We start from the raw sequence: 16640 nt of genomic DNA, 5'->3' as shown, positions 1-16640 counted from the left end.
GTGGTCTTCCAAACACATACTCCTATGGATAAAATCCAAAGTAATCAATGCAATTGTCTAAATGTTCGTGTTTGAATGAATTTGTGTCATTTTTTTTATCATTACATGTGGTCAAATTGCCAATTATCCTTTGATTTTGTGTTAATTGTTAGGGAGACAAAGGAGCCATGGGAATCCGTGGACAGCCGGTAAGTCTTAAATCGCTTACATTTATCTGTCATCACTGCTTCCAAATCTGTTGCTACTAAACTGATCTACATACATGTGACAGAGAAAATTTCAGTTATTGGTTCTGTCTACTCAGAAATAATCCCTAGTTAGTTCAATAAGCTTTCTCCAAGACTTCAAATATTCACACCATGGTGGCTTATTTATTTATATATTGTATTTATTGGTTCGATTTATATGCCGCCCTTTTCCAGAGACTCAGGGCGGCTTACAATGCATTAAGCAATAGCCTTCATACTTTTGTATATACCTGCTTAGTAGGGCTTTTGGGGGGCTCCTAAGCGGTGTTCTTTTTTATACGAAGTCAGTTTATTGCCCCCACAAACCGGGTCCTCATTTTACCTACCTCGAAAGGATGGAAGGCTGAGTCAACCTTGAGCCTGGAGAGATTTGAACTTGCAGTAATTGCAGGCAGCTGGTGTTACTTAACAGTGCTTTAGGCTTAATTTGTTTTCATATTTATTTCACTTTAACGACAAATATATGCACTATTGCAACTGAAAACCTTCTGTTACTCAGAAATACAACAATTCCTAGATAGATCGTGAACAATACTAGTCTGAAATTCTGGAGGTTTTTAAGAAGAGATTGGACAACCATTTGTCTGAAATGGTATAGGGTTTCCTGCTTGAGCAAGGGGCTGGACTAGAAGACCTCCAAGGCCCCTTCCAACTCTGTTATTCTGTTAAATGCATAACACGGACATTGAATCAGCAGAGGTCACAGAAAGTCTTTCCAATGCTATTATTTCTTTAGAAGTCTTATTTTGGTAGCAGATTTGGTACATGAATGAAGGCCTTTAGACAGGGCTTTATATCTTCTTCTTTTGTTTCAAGAATTGAGAAAAAGTGCATTCAAATGAATAAATTCAGTAATCACTTTAGGCATGATTTTTGCTTAAGAAAGCACGTTACTAGAATGGAACAAAACCATTAGGAACACGGTAGTGGTAAACATTTTAACAAACAATTAACATCTGTTTTATCTCTACATCACCTCCAAAAGAAGCTTCGAAAAGTTGTTCTCTAGCCATTTCTTCTATTCCAGTATTTCTCAACCTCCGCCACTTTAAGACGGGTGGACTTCAACTCCCAGAGTTCCCCAGCCAGTTGGCTGGGGAACTCTGGGAGTTGAAGTCCACCCGTCTTAAAGTGGCGGAGATTGAGAAACATTGTTCTACGCTTTTAGCATGCTTTCCTTGATGAACATAACTGTCAGCCATCTTCCTGATTCTAATGTATACTAAAAATGGAAGAATACACTAGAGTATTTTTTTGTAACCAAAATATGTTTACAATGGTGAACCTCTATTTTAACACAAGATGCTCTGAACACAAATTTTATAGAGATCCACCACACATCTACCTGTACTGGGAAATAAGAAAATGGATTTTTTTTTTTATCCATCTATTTTTATCCTACTTCTTCTAATGACGGTTTCTAGCTTTCAGGGCAGTAAGCAATGTACCTTATTATTGTAGGCCTGAATCTTTTCTCCAATTTCCTGAAGACCAGATACATGTGTATAGAAGCTAAAGAGAGTGGGGGGGAAAGATAAACACACACGGACATATCCCCTTTTATTGGGGCAATTAAATATTCTGTTTCATATAAAGCTGGCCCTACTGAGGGGAATGGTTTCTACTCAGAAGAGGAAAAGATGGTTTTTAGATATGTAGGATAATAAAGATACCCAAAAGCATACAACCACTTCAAATAACATGAGATGTTGTTCCTAATTGGGACTTTCCTGAAAAATTATTCTAAACTTACTAAGAACATTAAAATATGATAAATATATATGAGGGGAGGCAGTTTCTAAATGAACTCTGCTGTAAGATTATAGAGCAATATGTGCAGGAAACTCTCCTTGAGAAATTCAGTTCCAACCCAATTTGAATGCCTGGGATTTTTCACAAGTTTTGCTTCCCTGTTCACCATCAATTTACTTTGAGGTTACTATGGATACATAAATACCCAACAGAAATGGCTGGTGTCCCACTAACACCACTAGTGGGTGCCAAGTTACCATTTTCCTTGGGAATTCTATCATTATAGTACTTTTATCCAGTGTTGTCCTGTTGGACATTAAAATGCCCACACTTAAGGGGGAAATTAATAATGGCGTTATTTTTCATTCCTCAAAAAAATGTCTTAGCAAACAAGAATTGGAAACATCCTAATTAAGCAACACCCTCTTCAAAATAGCAACTTGTTCCTAAGAATAGAAGGACCAGTGATAGTTATTAGATTTCTACCAGTTTTTGCATTAGTGGCTTATAAAATGAGTTTTAGATAAATCTAGCTAACCCTCTATAAATCTCTTGCTAACATCTCCATATGTTTCGCCATCCTAGTTTATTCCTAACAGTTGTATTATATCCTTTCATCTTCATAATATTATGTGGACACCTAGCACACCATGATGCAAAACAGACCCTGGACTCTGTCACTTTAATCTACAGGCCAACAATTATGTGTACAAATGATCCCTTAGAAGCATTCCTAAGCATGAAACATGCTTTTCTTCCACAATTTCTCTTTTGTTGTACAGTCACATCAGAGATGGGTTTCAGCAGGTTCTGACCAGTTCTGGAGAACCGGTAGTGGAAATTTTGAGTAGTTCAGAGAACCGGTAGTAAAAATTCTGACTGGTCCCACCCCCATCTATTCTCTGCCTCCCAAGTCCCAGCTGATTGGGAGGAAATGGGGATTTTGCAGTAACTTTCCCCTGGAGTGGGGTGGGAATAGAGATTTTACAGTATCCTCCCCCTGCCACGCCCACCAAGCCACACCCACAGAACCGGTAGTAAAAAAATTTGAAACCCACCACCGAATCACATGCAATTTCAGGTTTTTGACAGAATAATATTGATAACATTTCTATGTCAATTGCAAAAGGCCACACAGCTTAGATCCAAACATATACTATGCTGACACATTAGCTTCTTGTTCCTGGGAAGGACTTGATGTGTATGAAGGCCAATACCAGCTAAAGAACTGCCAGTTGTGACTTCACACTATTGTGAACAGGCCAGTGGTGGGTTCCTTCTGGTTCAGCCCGGTTCTCCCGAGCCGGTAGCGGTGATGATATGACGTCACCAAAACGGTTCTGCCCCCCCGCCCCCCTGTGCCCCCCACTCCCTGCGCCCCCCACCCCACCCCCGCGTTATTCTTACCTTTTATTTGGCCCCACCCCCAATCTATTGCTGCCTTCTGAGTCCCAGCTGATGGCTAGAGGGAAAAAAAGCTGTTTAAACTCTTGCTGCGGGGCTTCAAAGGGCCGCCCTACATCTGATCAGTGTTAAAAGAAAACAAATGAGTAGATCAGTGCCTGTAAAAATACATGAGTAGACCAGTGCCTGCAAAAATACATGAGTAGACAAGTGCCTGCAAAAATAAATGGGTAGACCAGTGCCTGCAAAAATACATGAGTAGATCAGTGCCTGCAAAAATAAATGGGTAGACCAGTGCCTGCAAAAAATAAATGGGTAGATCGGTACAGCTCTGCAAGAAGTTAAAAGCCTGATAGACCAGTATCTCTGCTAAATCCTAAATAATTGTCACATGACCATCAAGCCACACCCATAAAATAAGCCACGCCCACAGAACCGGTAGTAAAAAAAATTTAGAACCCACCCCTGGAACAGACATAATAATAACATTAAGAGAACAGATGCACACACATATAAATTCAATCATGTTAGTTCTCACTTCTAATGTAAAACATACATTTCAGAAACTATATTTCTTTTTCCCTTATATAATTGCTTAATAAAAACTGTGAAAGTGAATGTTAAAAAAGAATTTTTGAAGCTGATTTAAGTGCAAGAAAGTCAAAAGCAGGGTCACACTTCACCATGCTTGTATGTGAACATTAAACCATGCATGTTTCAGTGTTCGTCTTTTCTTTTCCATTTGTCTTTTTGGCATGAGTGTGTATTTGTGCTTAGTGTGCCTTAACACTGACTCCTATGTTTTGTGTCTCTCTTTCTCTCCCCCTTCACCCTGTTGCATGTGGCTGCGACTGATATAATGGTGGCCCAGGGAGTCAAGGGTCAACTTGGAGAGAAGGTGAGTCAGCTTTTTCCAGTTAACCACTTCAGACGGGTTGATCTAGCCATTTCTTCTATTCCAGTATTTCTCAACCTCTGCCACTTTAAGACGGGTGGACTTCAACTACCCAGAATTCCCAGCCGGCTGGGGAACTCTGGGAGTTGAAGTCCATCCGTCTTAAGGTAGCAGAGGCTCAGAAACATTGTGCTATGCTGTTAGCATCCTTTCCTTGATGAACATATTTGTCAATAGCACTAGACAGATTGCCATTACGAATTAAATTGCAGCAGGTGAGACATCTACCAGGAGCTGAAAGAGATTGTCCTGAGAAGTAGACCTGCCTTAGGTGACCAGAGATTTCCCTGGTTTCCATCCTAATCTAGACCAAATACTGTAAACAAGCAAGGAAGGAAGAAATTATTGCTGTTCAGTCAGGGCCATAACAAAGGAAAGCAGTTATCTGTCCCTGACCTTGATAAGCTAAGTGTTGAGTGGGGGTCGAATCAAGAGGTAAAGGTAAAGGTTCCCCTCGCACATATATTCTAGTCGTTCCTGACTCTAGGGAGTGGTGCTCATCTCCGTTTCAAAGCCAAAGAGCCAGCGCTGTCTGAAGTCGTCTCCATGGTCATATGGCCGGCATGACTAAACGCCAAAGGCGCACGGAACGCTGTTACCTTCCCACCAAATGTGGTCCCTATTTTTCTACTTGCATTTTTTGCGTGCTTTCGAACTGCTAGGTTGGCAGAAGCTGGGACAAGTAACGGGAGCTCACCCCGTTACGCGGCACTAGGGATTCGAACCGCTGACCTTTCGATCGACAAGCTCAGTGTCTTAGCCACTGAGCCACTGCGTCCCCTTCGAATGAAGAGGCAGGAGTCCAACTAGTGATTTCAGCTCTTTATTCTGAGGCTTGGAAAAACTTCTGTGTTTGCTGTTCGACAGCTCCTTCTTTTAATAGCAGGGGTCCCCAAACTTGGCAGCTTTAAGACTTGTGGACTTCAACTCCCAGAATTCTCCAGACAGCTGGCTGGAGAATTCTGGGAGTTGAAGTCCACAAGTCTTAAAGCTGCCAAGTTTGAAGACCTCTATTTTAAAGGGACCAGGCCGGCCACTGACATTGCTTTATTTTCCCACCGCTTGAATGGACCAATGAGCGCCGGGTATGCAAATGTCTCTTCCAACACCGGACCTGAGTGAAGCCTTTGCTCCAGGCTTCACTCCCTATTTACATATGTAACACCGAGCATGATCAGACCAGTTTAATACATGAATGGGAGACCATTAGTAAAAAAAAAAAGGTGGAGCTTCAATCACACCATCATGGTCACAATCTTGATTTTTTTAATATTATTATTATACCCTGTAAACTTCCTTGGGCTGTGGGCTAGTTAGAAAGACTTTCCAGAATGAAGTTGCAATTTCCATAATATTGCGATATAAACAATATGGATTTGCCCCTAAAAGACTTTGCTCTTTTATCAAAGGCCGTTATTAACCACAAAGGCCAAATTATTTTACACAAATTAATACATGCAAATAAAAAACAAATAGTTTGACAAGGTTTTTTTTTAAAAAAAAAAAATATTGTGTTGAAAAAGCCCAGAGATGATCTAAAGCTTCAGAAATTTTGATTTGTTTACTATAATTTATACTAACATTGCCAAATCTTCTTTGCACTGATGATCAGGTAAACCCACCGTTTGCACCTGGTCTTTTGGATACTTTCTGGAACTGTTTTCAGTTTCATGGCTAACAGCTGTGCTTAGAGAGTCCAGGAAAATGACACATGGAGATGTAGTTAACTCTACCAGCTGCATCCTAGACAGCCTCACCTCGGCACAATTGGTTGAGTAAGATTCACAGAATCCCAGATGCAAACTTTATATTTCGTCTGTGAGGAAAGCCTCATTGACTAACTGAGGAAAGCAAATGAGAGAGGACCTTAAATATACTTTTCAGTCCACAGCTGCATTTCTTTCACAACTATCAAGAATAAACTGCATATCTGCGCCTTCCCTATCAGAGTTAAAACATTTTGCAATGAATGGCAAAAGTGTCTTTCCTTCCATGAGGAGTAAGAACAAAGCAGTAGTTGGACATAGGGGACGTGATGGCTTTTCAGATCATACCAAGCACAATATGAAATTTATTCCCCCATTGGACTTGAAATAGGTTGCCTTTTTACATAATCCGTTAAATTGCTTGATCTCTTTCATTTCACCAGTTAGTTAACATAAACCTGTCTTCTTCTGGTTTGGGGCACTCCAGGGGTGAGTTCTACTTACCTTTACTCAGTGGTGGGTTGCCCCCGGTTCAGACCGGTTTGCAAGAACTGGTAGTAAAACCGGTGGGAGGCCCCACCCTCCACCCCGGATGTCATCATTGGCGATCTGCACATGCGCAGAAGCAAGGCGCACGATCCCGTTGCGAACCAGTAGTAAAGGTAAGTAGAACCCACCCCTGCCTTTATTGCGATCCCATTGGTTTGCAATGGGATCACGCGCCTTGCTTCTGCGTATGCACATATCACCAATGACGACATCCGGGGCAGTGGGCGGGATCTCCCGCCAGTTTTACTACCAGTTCTTGCGAACCAGTCTGAACCGGGGGCAACCCACCACTGGGGCACTCCCCTAGTATTTGAACAAAATGCAGCCTATAAAGTCCACCACCTGAAATAAAAATACCCTGAAATGAAGCTTTTTTTCCAAAATGGTCAGCAAATGTCCATTTAGTTAGAAAAACACAAGTGCTGTCTAACTTTTTTTTCCAAACTAGAACCATGTTATTTTGTCCCTTTCCAAATATCTGTGTCTACAAAAATCTATGCAGGGATGTTAAACTGGCAGCCCGTGGGCCAGATGCGTCACCTGCAGGCCACGTCAGCTCCGCAAAGGGAAAAAAACATCACGATATGTCACGTGATGGCAACAAGACATCTTGAGTTTGACACCCATGCTATACAGCAAGGGTCTCCAACCTTGGCCACTTTACGACTTGTGGACTTCAACTCCCAGAATTCCCCAGCCAGCATAGCACAAGTCATAAAATTGCCAAGGTTGGAGATCCCTGCTATAGAGCACTTCCATGTGAAGCATTTCCGATAAAAAGGCACAACCTCACTTGTGAATTTATATTAGTGGAATGGGGATATGGGGTGAGGGTTCACAATATGAAAAGTTCCGTGTTAGTCCTCTTGCGTTTTCCTTTCTCCCATCATTTCTTTCCTACAATAATCAGTTCTGTTAACAGAGAGAAAAGGCAGCGTAGTTGCACAATGTATTTGAGCTGCTAGCACAGAGAGCTATTTGTTAGGGTGAGAGTATGTATACTCTCACCCTAATCTCACTGCAAATGCATACCTGTTCTGACCCAGCTCTCCAAACACGACAAACCCTCTAAAGTTAAGTCAAAGATTCCTTTATTAGGAGCCCCAGCAGCCCCAGCAAAAAGTTTCTCTCTCAACGCCGGCTAACAAGTCCGGCCAGCCGGAAGATGAAGAGTTGCCTGCCACATCTATTCATCTCCACCCCCTGCCTTTTATCCCCAGACCTAGGGGCTTCACTAGCAGTGGTGGCTCTTCCTTCCCAAGGACCGGCCCACAGATTTCCACTGCTCTCCTCTCCTCTGCCTTCTGTGCATCCGCATGTCAGGCACTGGACCCAGCTGTTCCTCCTTTTCCTCATCAGCCACCTCCAGACCTGGGGGCTGTTGACTCTCCATCTGAGGGCTGACGGACGGCGTAGGCTCCGCCTCTGTCTCTCTCTCTGCCAGTTCCATTCCCACTTCCCCCTTGGAACTCTCAGGTTGCCTTGACTCCCACGCCGCCTTCTCCTCTGATTCGGCTGTTGAAGGGGCCGGTAGCCGACAGGCCACAACAATATCCTTTTGTCTCCTGTAACTTTGATTTCACAATCGATAGTGAACAGTTGTGGCCCTTTGATTCTGCATTAAAAGTATTCAAGTAAGCCCTTGTCACCAGAGAAATGGGTAAGGGTTAAGGATCCTAGGTAGATACGAGCAGATGTAAAGATAATGATCGATAGACCTTAATCTGAAAGAAATTTAGAATGCTTGTGGGCGGCCCGCAGCATGAAAAGCAAATACCAAAGTGAGCTTTAAAAGTACTATGGGCAGGGGTGGGCTGCTGGGGGCTCGCAGGGATTTGGGAGAACCTCTAGCTAACATTCTGTGCAGTTTGGAGAACCCCCAAATCCCACTCCTTGCTGGCCTCACCCATCCTGCCCTGCCCCTCCCAGGAGTCCCCATGCAACCCATTTTCGAGGCAGGTAAGTGCAGGGCGTGCACAGAGGCTCAGGGAGGGCAAAAAATGGGTTTACTGGAAGATTGGGAAGGCTGGAAACGGCATGTTTCAGGCCTCCAGAGGGCCTCCGGAGCCTGGGGAGGCCGTTTTCACCCTCCTGGAGGCTCAAGGAAAGACTCTGGAGCCCGGGGAGGTCAAAAACACCCCCCCACACCATGGTGCAGGAGGCCGACTAGGCCACACCCACTATGGCCACGCCCACCCAGCAATGAACAGAGAACCCCTTGCTAAAATTTCTGAAGCCCACCCCTGACAATGGGTATTTTGGTTCTTCCCCTAGAGATACAGTCTAGCAGATACAAGGCTGCTGCATTTCACACCCTACAGAAATAACAATTTTTAAAGGTGTCATTCTGTCAATGGAATCAAAAGTCTATAGCGCTGCTAAAAGATGATTTATGCAGTCAAAATCAGACAGTGTAAAGTGCTGTGTTCTCAGACCAACAAAAATGTTTTGAGTCCATGCACCCGTAGACATATACTGCTTGACAACACAAATTCCACAGCCCTTTAAAGGTAGCTTGCTCCTTAATTACTCTTAAACCCCAGATTAAACAAAGCCACTTTGCAATGGAGAAGAATGATCATTGGACCTGAGATAAATTTGGCAACCAATAATAGTTTTTATGGCCATGAGGTGAGATTACTTTTCATTCCCAAGGAATTCAGAGTAGTGTTTTGATCCAATTTCAGGATAAATCCAAAATGGCTCCCTGTCTTGATTAGAAAAGGCCCAGGGGACCTGCAGTTAAAACCTGCTTTTAATCACAATGAAAAATATGTGTGTCTATTGTTCTTTTTAATCCCCCTTTATATAAATGTTTCATTTCCTCTTATTATTTCTTTGGCCACAAGTTCCTTTCAGCCCTCTCCTCTCGTTCCTTTCAATTTTTCACTCTAAATACTCACTTTGGCGTTATTGCTTACTTCATCATTGTCTCTTTGTTTTTTCTGCCTCTTTTTTTAATATTAATCTCTAACCTGCTTTTTTCTTTAAAAAAAAATTGGTTTTGGACTTCTTTTCTACATATACACTCTCTCTCTTTATCCCTGCAGGGAGCTCCAGGAGAGGCTGGCATGTCCATCATTGGTCCCCGTGGACCTCCAGTAAGTTTCTATGTCTTCTGATTATTACCTCTTAATGTTTAAAGCAGGGGTCAGCAACCTGCAGCTCTGGAGCCGCAAGTGGCTCTTCTACCCCTCTGCTGCGGCTCCCTGTCACTCAAAATATGCGTCATAACCACCAATGTGCGACACCTGCCGGCACACGATTTATTGAGCTTTTCAACTCCCGATAGGACAACCATGGATAAATCCAAGAAAAGAAAAGTTTCAGAAGAAAATAGAATTTTTAATTCAACTACATATGCTAGTTTTGTGGCCGCTCAAGAAATAGTCAGGCACGGGAAGGGTTTTTGTGGCTCCTGATGTTTTCTTTTCTGTGGGAAACGGGTCCAAATGGCTCTTTCAGTGTTTAAGGTTGCTTTAAACCCTGGTTTAAAGCAATGTTTCTTAACCATGGCAACTTTAAGATGTGTGGACTTCATTTTCCAGTATTCCCCAGCCAGCCAATACTGGGAGTTGAAGTCCACACATCTTAAAGTTGTCAAGGTTGAAAAACACTGCTTTACAGGTTGTGGGATGAATCACAGAAAAGGGTTAGGGAATCCTAAAATCTAAGTGGCATCTGTTCTCAAATGGCTGTATTATGATGTGGTTTCTGCCAGTGGCTAAGTTTATTTTTACGCTGAAATTGCAGAATATATTGGTTAGAAAGTGCGCCGCCTCAGCACAAAAATCTCAAAGCGATTTTATCAGCATTTTTCTCTCCTGTGTTTACAAAGGAAGAAAATATTCCTAGATCTAAACAGAGAAACCCACACCAGATTATACAATCTCAGCATTTCAGCAAAGCATAAATATAAGGAAAACCAGCCAACTGTTCATAGAGAATTCAGATTCAATCACAGGAGAAAATTGCACTTGCATGCAGAAGGTAATTCTGTACACATTTAGAGGTACAGACAAAATCCATTTCACAGCAGGAGGTTTGGGACAAGTGGAAAGGATGTGGGCTACATCTGCCAACATCCTTTCCACTTGTCCATTTAATGTAGAGAAAAGTAAGGTTTTACATTCAGGCAAGAAAAAACAAAAATATACTGGTAGCAATTAGGTGAAACATGGCTTAATAGGAGTAACTGTGAGAGGGATCTTGGACTCCTAATGGACAGTCACTTAAATATGAGTGTGCTGCAGCCACCAAAAAAGCTAAATGTAATCCTAGGTCGCATTAACAGAAGGATAGAATCAAGATCACGTGAAGTGTTACTATTGTTTTATAAGGCTCTGGTAAGACCACACATGGAATACTGCATCCAGTTTTGGTCACCGCAATATAAAAAAGATGTTGAGACTCTGGAAGGAGTGCAGAGAAGAGCAACAAAGATGATTAAGGGGCTGGAGGCTAAAACATATGAAGAACTGTTGCAGGAATTGGGTCTGGCTAGTCTTGTGAAAAGAAGGACCATGGGTGGTATGATAGGAGGGTTCCAATATTTGAGGGGCTGCCATAAAGAAGAAGGGGGGTCAACTTATTTTCCAAAGCAGCAGAAGGCAAGACAAGAAACAATAGATGAGAACCAATCTAGGAGAGATCCAACCTAAGAACTAAGGAGAAATTTCCTATCAGTCAGAAAAATTAATCAGTGGAACAGCTTGCCTTCAGAAATTGTGGGTGCTCCATCACTGGAGACTTTTAAGAAGAGACTGGACAACCACTTGTCCAGTCTCCTGCTTGAGCAGGGGGGGTTCGACTAGAAGACCTCCAAGGTCCCTTCCAACTCTGTTATTCTGCCTTCATATTCTTCCCAACACTAACTTGAGCTGCGGTGGTGCAGTGGTTAGAGTGCAGTACTGCAGGCTACCTCTGCCGGCTGCCAGCATTTTGGCAGTTCGAGGCTCACTGGCTCAAGGTTTACTCAGCCTTCCATCCTTCCAAGGTGGGTAAAATGAGGACCCAAATTGTTGGGGGCAATATGCTGACTCTGTAACCGCTTAGAGAGGGCTGTAAGGCACTGTGAAGCGGTATATAAGTCTAAGTGCTATTGCTATTTGGTTACTTTGGGCCTGCTGTTTCTAATCCATTCTTGGTCACCCTGTTGCATATAAAACCACTTAATCTGAATTTGAGACCCATACTAGAGAACACTTTTTCCCCTAAGTTTTACTAGGACAAGTCTACAGGAGTAGTAGTGAGATTCACTTACCTTTGCTACTGGTTCGTAAATGTGAGTGCTCGCGCGCAGAGCATTCGTGATGACGTCCAGGTGGGTGGGCGGAGCCTCCCACCACCGCCGCTACCAGTTCGCCCAAACCAGGCAGAACCAGTAGAAACCCACCACTGTACAGGACTATTAAATAGTTGAGGGCTGTGACTGAAAAAGTCCTGTCTTGTGTCTGTAACAATTAACGGTACTAGGAAGGACAGAGGGAAATGTTCTTTGTTCGATCTGAGAATCGATTGTAAAAGATTATTTAGTTTAATGGCAGGCTGGTGATAAACATTAAGGAGGCTCTTGATAGCAAAGAAAAGCAAGGAAGCTGGAATAATAGCACAATTTGGACAGATACACAACGGCAAATAGTTTCCAGACGATTTTCTTGGAAGCAAAGTGAGGTGAACACTTGCAGACCCAGAGGTTTTCATCTAGTCAGTGTTACTAGCTTTTCTTTTTTTCCTTTTTTTTTTCTTGGCTTCAGCAAAGCAGCCTGCTCAGCATGGCAGAAACAGACTTTCTCTGCAATTTTGGCAGTTCCGACAATTCTGTTATGGAGCCCTTGAAGGAAACAGCATTTGAGGAAAGGAAAGCTCAAGGCTTCTGGGAATCTGAAATGCCTGAACTTTTGCTCTGGCCTTTTTATTGTCTCCTGCTGGAGAAGATATCCGAGGCCAGGTTGCACCCTTTCCGGGTTTCCTCCTGTATTCTTTTCTTAGCCATAAGAATGATTTTTTTAAAAAAAATTCAACATCTATTTTCATTTCTTTTTCATTTGGAAACCTAAGTGATGGACAACCTGTTGGATTTATTGCACCTCATCTCCCTTTGGTGCCAAGACACTAGCTCTAGGTAGTTATATATATATCTCACCAAAGCAAATATGAGCAAATGATTCTTTTTGTTGTTGTTGTTGTTGTTGTCATTTAGAACAGGGGTCTCCAACCTTACCAACTTTAAGCCTGGCGGACTTCAACTCCCAAAATTCCCCAGCCAGCTGGGGAGCTGAAGTCTGTCAGGCTTAAAATTGCCAAGGTTGGAGACCCCTGATTTAGAATACTCCAGTCATCCTAGCATTCAGCATTTTTTTTTAAAGGAAAAGAACATTTAGGTCAATTTGAGAGTGTTTCTAAGGAGATTTAAATATTAATTTCATGGCTTGTACAATGTTTTTTGTAGGTGGAAAAGAATTGTTCCATGCAGCAATTTTAAGATATGCAGGGAACAATTCTGAGATTCTTTGGAAGCTTAGGAAATAGTCTTCAAGGAAGCATTTGGCAGACATGATTCCCACGAAGAGATATATTACTTCCATCTTCTCCTGTAACATCCAAGAGATTTGAAGTAATGTGGTAACTTAAGTGTCCATTCTTCTCCTATAAAATGCTCCAGAGTCTTCTGCCAAGGCGCATGGTCTGATGGCAGATAAATCAGCACAATAAGGTTTATCTAAGATACATTGGGAAAGAATTGCAATGAAAATCAACCTTGGATAATGGAGACTCCACACTTTTGTAGGTTCATATTATCCAAAAGGTGTGGGGCTTTCATTGTATTACTACAACTGCCATCTTGGATTTTTTTTTTTTTTTTTGACAACCCCGGTGAATACGGCTGACCTTGAGGCTCCTTTTATCAATAAAATGATTTTAATATAGTAGGATCTTTATCATCATTTGCATTGTATCTTGGAGTTTCCAACTTCAAGAAATTTAACAACACAACTCCTTAACAAAATTAGTCTATACAATCTTTGTAACTTGGGTGTAGGGGTGAACTTATTCAGCAAAGCCTTATTTTTAATATTAAGAATTAATTTTAAATACTATTAATATTTGGCTTTAACCACATGCGTCATAATTTTGTATCTGAATGCAACTTCTATTAGATAGAAGTGATTGCAGTATAAAAATCATAAATCTAAACTAGGACTGGAGCACAATCAGTGGTAGATTTCTACCAGTTTGCCCCAATTCGGGCAAACTGGTAGTGGCGGTGGCGAGAGAGCCCGGACATCATCACAGATGCTCTGCACATGCGCAGAAGATTCTGCACATGCGCAGAAGTGCCACGCACGAGCGAGCGCTCACAGTTCTGAACTCCAGTTCGGAAGTAGAACCCACTACTGAGCACAATCCTATAGTATGCTAAGTTTTCGAAAGGGAAGATTTGACATTTCCTTTGTCTTAAACTTTCTCATGAAATCTTAGAGTTGGAAGAGACTACTTAAAGCCATCAATTCCAACTTCCTGCTTGGTACAGGAATCCAAAACAAAGCATTCCGAGCTCCTATCAGCTATTTGAACAAGTCATCTTGCCATCTCTTTTGGAGATTGGTTCTGCTATTGGACTATTCGCACCATGAAATAAGTTTTCCCTAACATCAACCAGATTCCGCTTTTAGGTAACATAAGACCTGCCTTGAACTCTGTGATAAAAGGGGTCACGCTTTGATTTTCTTCTGAGTGACACACCAAGTATGTAAAAAGTGCTGTTATTTGCCATTTCAATAACTCTTTCTCAAAGTTGAAGATATTCAGTTCCCTTAGTCTGTCCTTGTATACTTGATTTACTGTTCTCTGGTCATCCTCACTGCCCTTCTTTCCATTCTTAGTTTCTTTGCATCTGACTTAAAATACGGTGCCCTGAACTAACACTGTGTTTAAGGCGGCATCAGCTGCCCAATATAAATATAATGGAATTATTACCTTCCACAATTTTGAAGCTATTCTTGCATACAGCCTAAAATTACTTTGTCTTTTTACAACCACATCACACTGCTGATCTACATTCAGTTATTCTAAGATCTTTTTAAAATCATCTCTACCTTTTCATCTTTGTCATGCATGAAAATGTTAATAAATGCCAGGCTTAGGTGTGAACCTTGTGATACCTTACTTGGTAGCTCACCAATTTTGAGGAAGGACCATTGATTAATACTTTTGTTTTTTAAGCCTGTGGATTAATATAGGATAGGATAGGATAGGGTAGGGTAGGGTAGGGTAGGGTAGGGTAGGGTAGGGTAGGGTAGGGTAGGAGAGGAGAGGAGAGAAGAGAAGAGAAGAGAAGAGAAGAGAAGAGAAGAGAAGAGAAGAGAAGAGAAGAGAAGAGAAGAGAAGAGAAGAGAAGAGAAGAGTTGGAAGGGACCTTGGAGGTCTTCTAGTCCAACCCCCTGCTTAGGCAGGAAACCCTACAGCACTTCAGACAAATGGTTATCCAACATCTTCTTAAAAACTTCCAGTGTTGGAGCATTCACAACTTCTGGAGGCAAGTTGTTCCACTGGTTAATTGTTCTAACTGTCAGGAAATTTCTCCTTAGTTCTAAATTGCTTCTCTCCTTGATTAGTTTCCACCCATTGCTTCTTGTCCTGCCCTCAGGTGCTTTGGAGAATAGCTTGACTCCCTCTTCTTTGTGGCAGCCCCTGAGATATCGGAACACTGCTATCATGTTAGTAGAGATGTCATATCATCCTTAAATGACTTAAGGATCATTCCTTAGGAAAGGATCTTTCCAAAATTGGAAAGTCGTAGGGTACTGTATTAAACATTTTGCAGAATATCAAGCAAGATATATATTAGTTAGAGAGCATTTGTGCAACCTACTATAGATTGTTTCTTTTAATGGTTATGACAAGAAGGGTTCTTAGTAACCATTGCTTTGGTGTGCAAAGCATTTCTAACTTGAAACTCCCTGCTTTAATCAAGCAGCAATGTGCTTTTGGGCTCAGCAGCCTTGATCTAGTTTGCTAGTGACCTGACCCTGTTTTCAGTTTGAAACAGCTGTTTTGATCTCACCAGAAGTGTTCCAATACTGCTGCAAAGATTCTAGCTGCGTTCTGAACCTCTCAAGAGCTCACTTCAAGTTCAATACTTTTTTCTACACGCATGCATGTGTGCATACATCCATACATTCCTGCCCAGATATTTTCCTGCTCTGTCTCAGAGTAAGCAATATTATGCGAGGTAAAGAAAAAAAAGTAATCAGTAATTAGCAACTACTCAATTCAAACAATTCAATTCAAACCTTTATTGTCAGAGTACAACATCATCATCATCATCATCATTATTATTATTATTATTATTATTATTATTATTATTATTATTAATTGGTTAATCTTTAGTGAGATTCACAGCCTTTGAGGCTGGTTAATAGCTCAGCAGCTTGAGTCCTAACCAAGGACCTAGGAACTGTTAAGATATCGTCGGAGGATGTAAGCTGTTCTGAGTAAGGTGGTTTTTTGTAGAGTCAAAATGTTCAAGTCCGGCAAATTTAGAATTTCTAAATAGCGGGGTAGCCCTTTGGGTATTGCTTCGAGGGCTCCAATTACAATCAGGACAACACACGATTTCTTTTTCCACAGTCGCTCAACTTCAATTTGTAAGTCCCGGTACTTATTATTATTATTATTATTATTATTATTATTATTATTATTTCAATTTATATGCCGCCTTTCTCCGGAGACTCAGGACGGCTGAGTGTGTACTATGTGTACTATGAGATTGGCTGAGCCTTCCTTCGTGCACCCCCCCCCCAAAACAATACAACTCACAGTGAAAGACAGAAAATCCCTATTTTTTATTTATTTTATTTTTTTAATTTTTATTCATTTTTATATGCCGCCGTTCTCCGGAGACTCAGGGCGGCTTCCAATGTGTTAAGCAATCGCCTTCATACTTTTGTATATTTTATACAAAGTCAGCTTATTGCCCCCACAAACCGGGTCCTCATTTTACCCACCTTAGAAAGGATGGAA

The 16640-nt window shown here is 41.6% G+C and overlaps 1 protein-coding gene across 1 annotated transcript in view; it reads left to right on the top strand.

Moving 5' to 3' along the window:
* Positions 1–16640, top strand: part of COL13A1 (collagen type XIII alpha 1 chain) — a 128328-nt gene that overhangs the window by 4524 nt on the left and 107164 nt on the right. The window contains exons 2-4 of the mRNA XM_070945642.1: positions 153–188; positions 4276–4302; positions 9665–9715. Of these exons, the coding sequence (XP_070801743.1) occupies positions 168–188; positions 4276–4302; positions 9665–9715 (99 nt within the window). The 5' untranslated portion in view covers positions 153–167. The remainder of the gene's footprint in view (positions 1–152; positions 189–4275; positions 4303–9664; positions 9716–16640) is intronic.

Source organism: Pituophis catenifer, unplaced genomic scaffold (assembly GCF_029215685.1).
Source record: "Pituophis catenifer annectens isolate HBS135680 unplaced genomic scaffold, rPitCat1.0.hap2 SCAF_6, whole genome shotgun sequence".
Lineage (NCBI taxonomy): Eukaryota > Metazoa > Chordata > Lepidosauria > Squamata > Colubridae > Pituophis > Pituophis catenifer.
The sequence above is the reverse complement of the archived record's forward strand: the minus strand, read 5'-3'. Positions and strand labels throughout refer to the sequence as shown.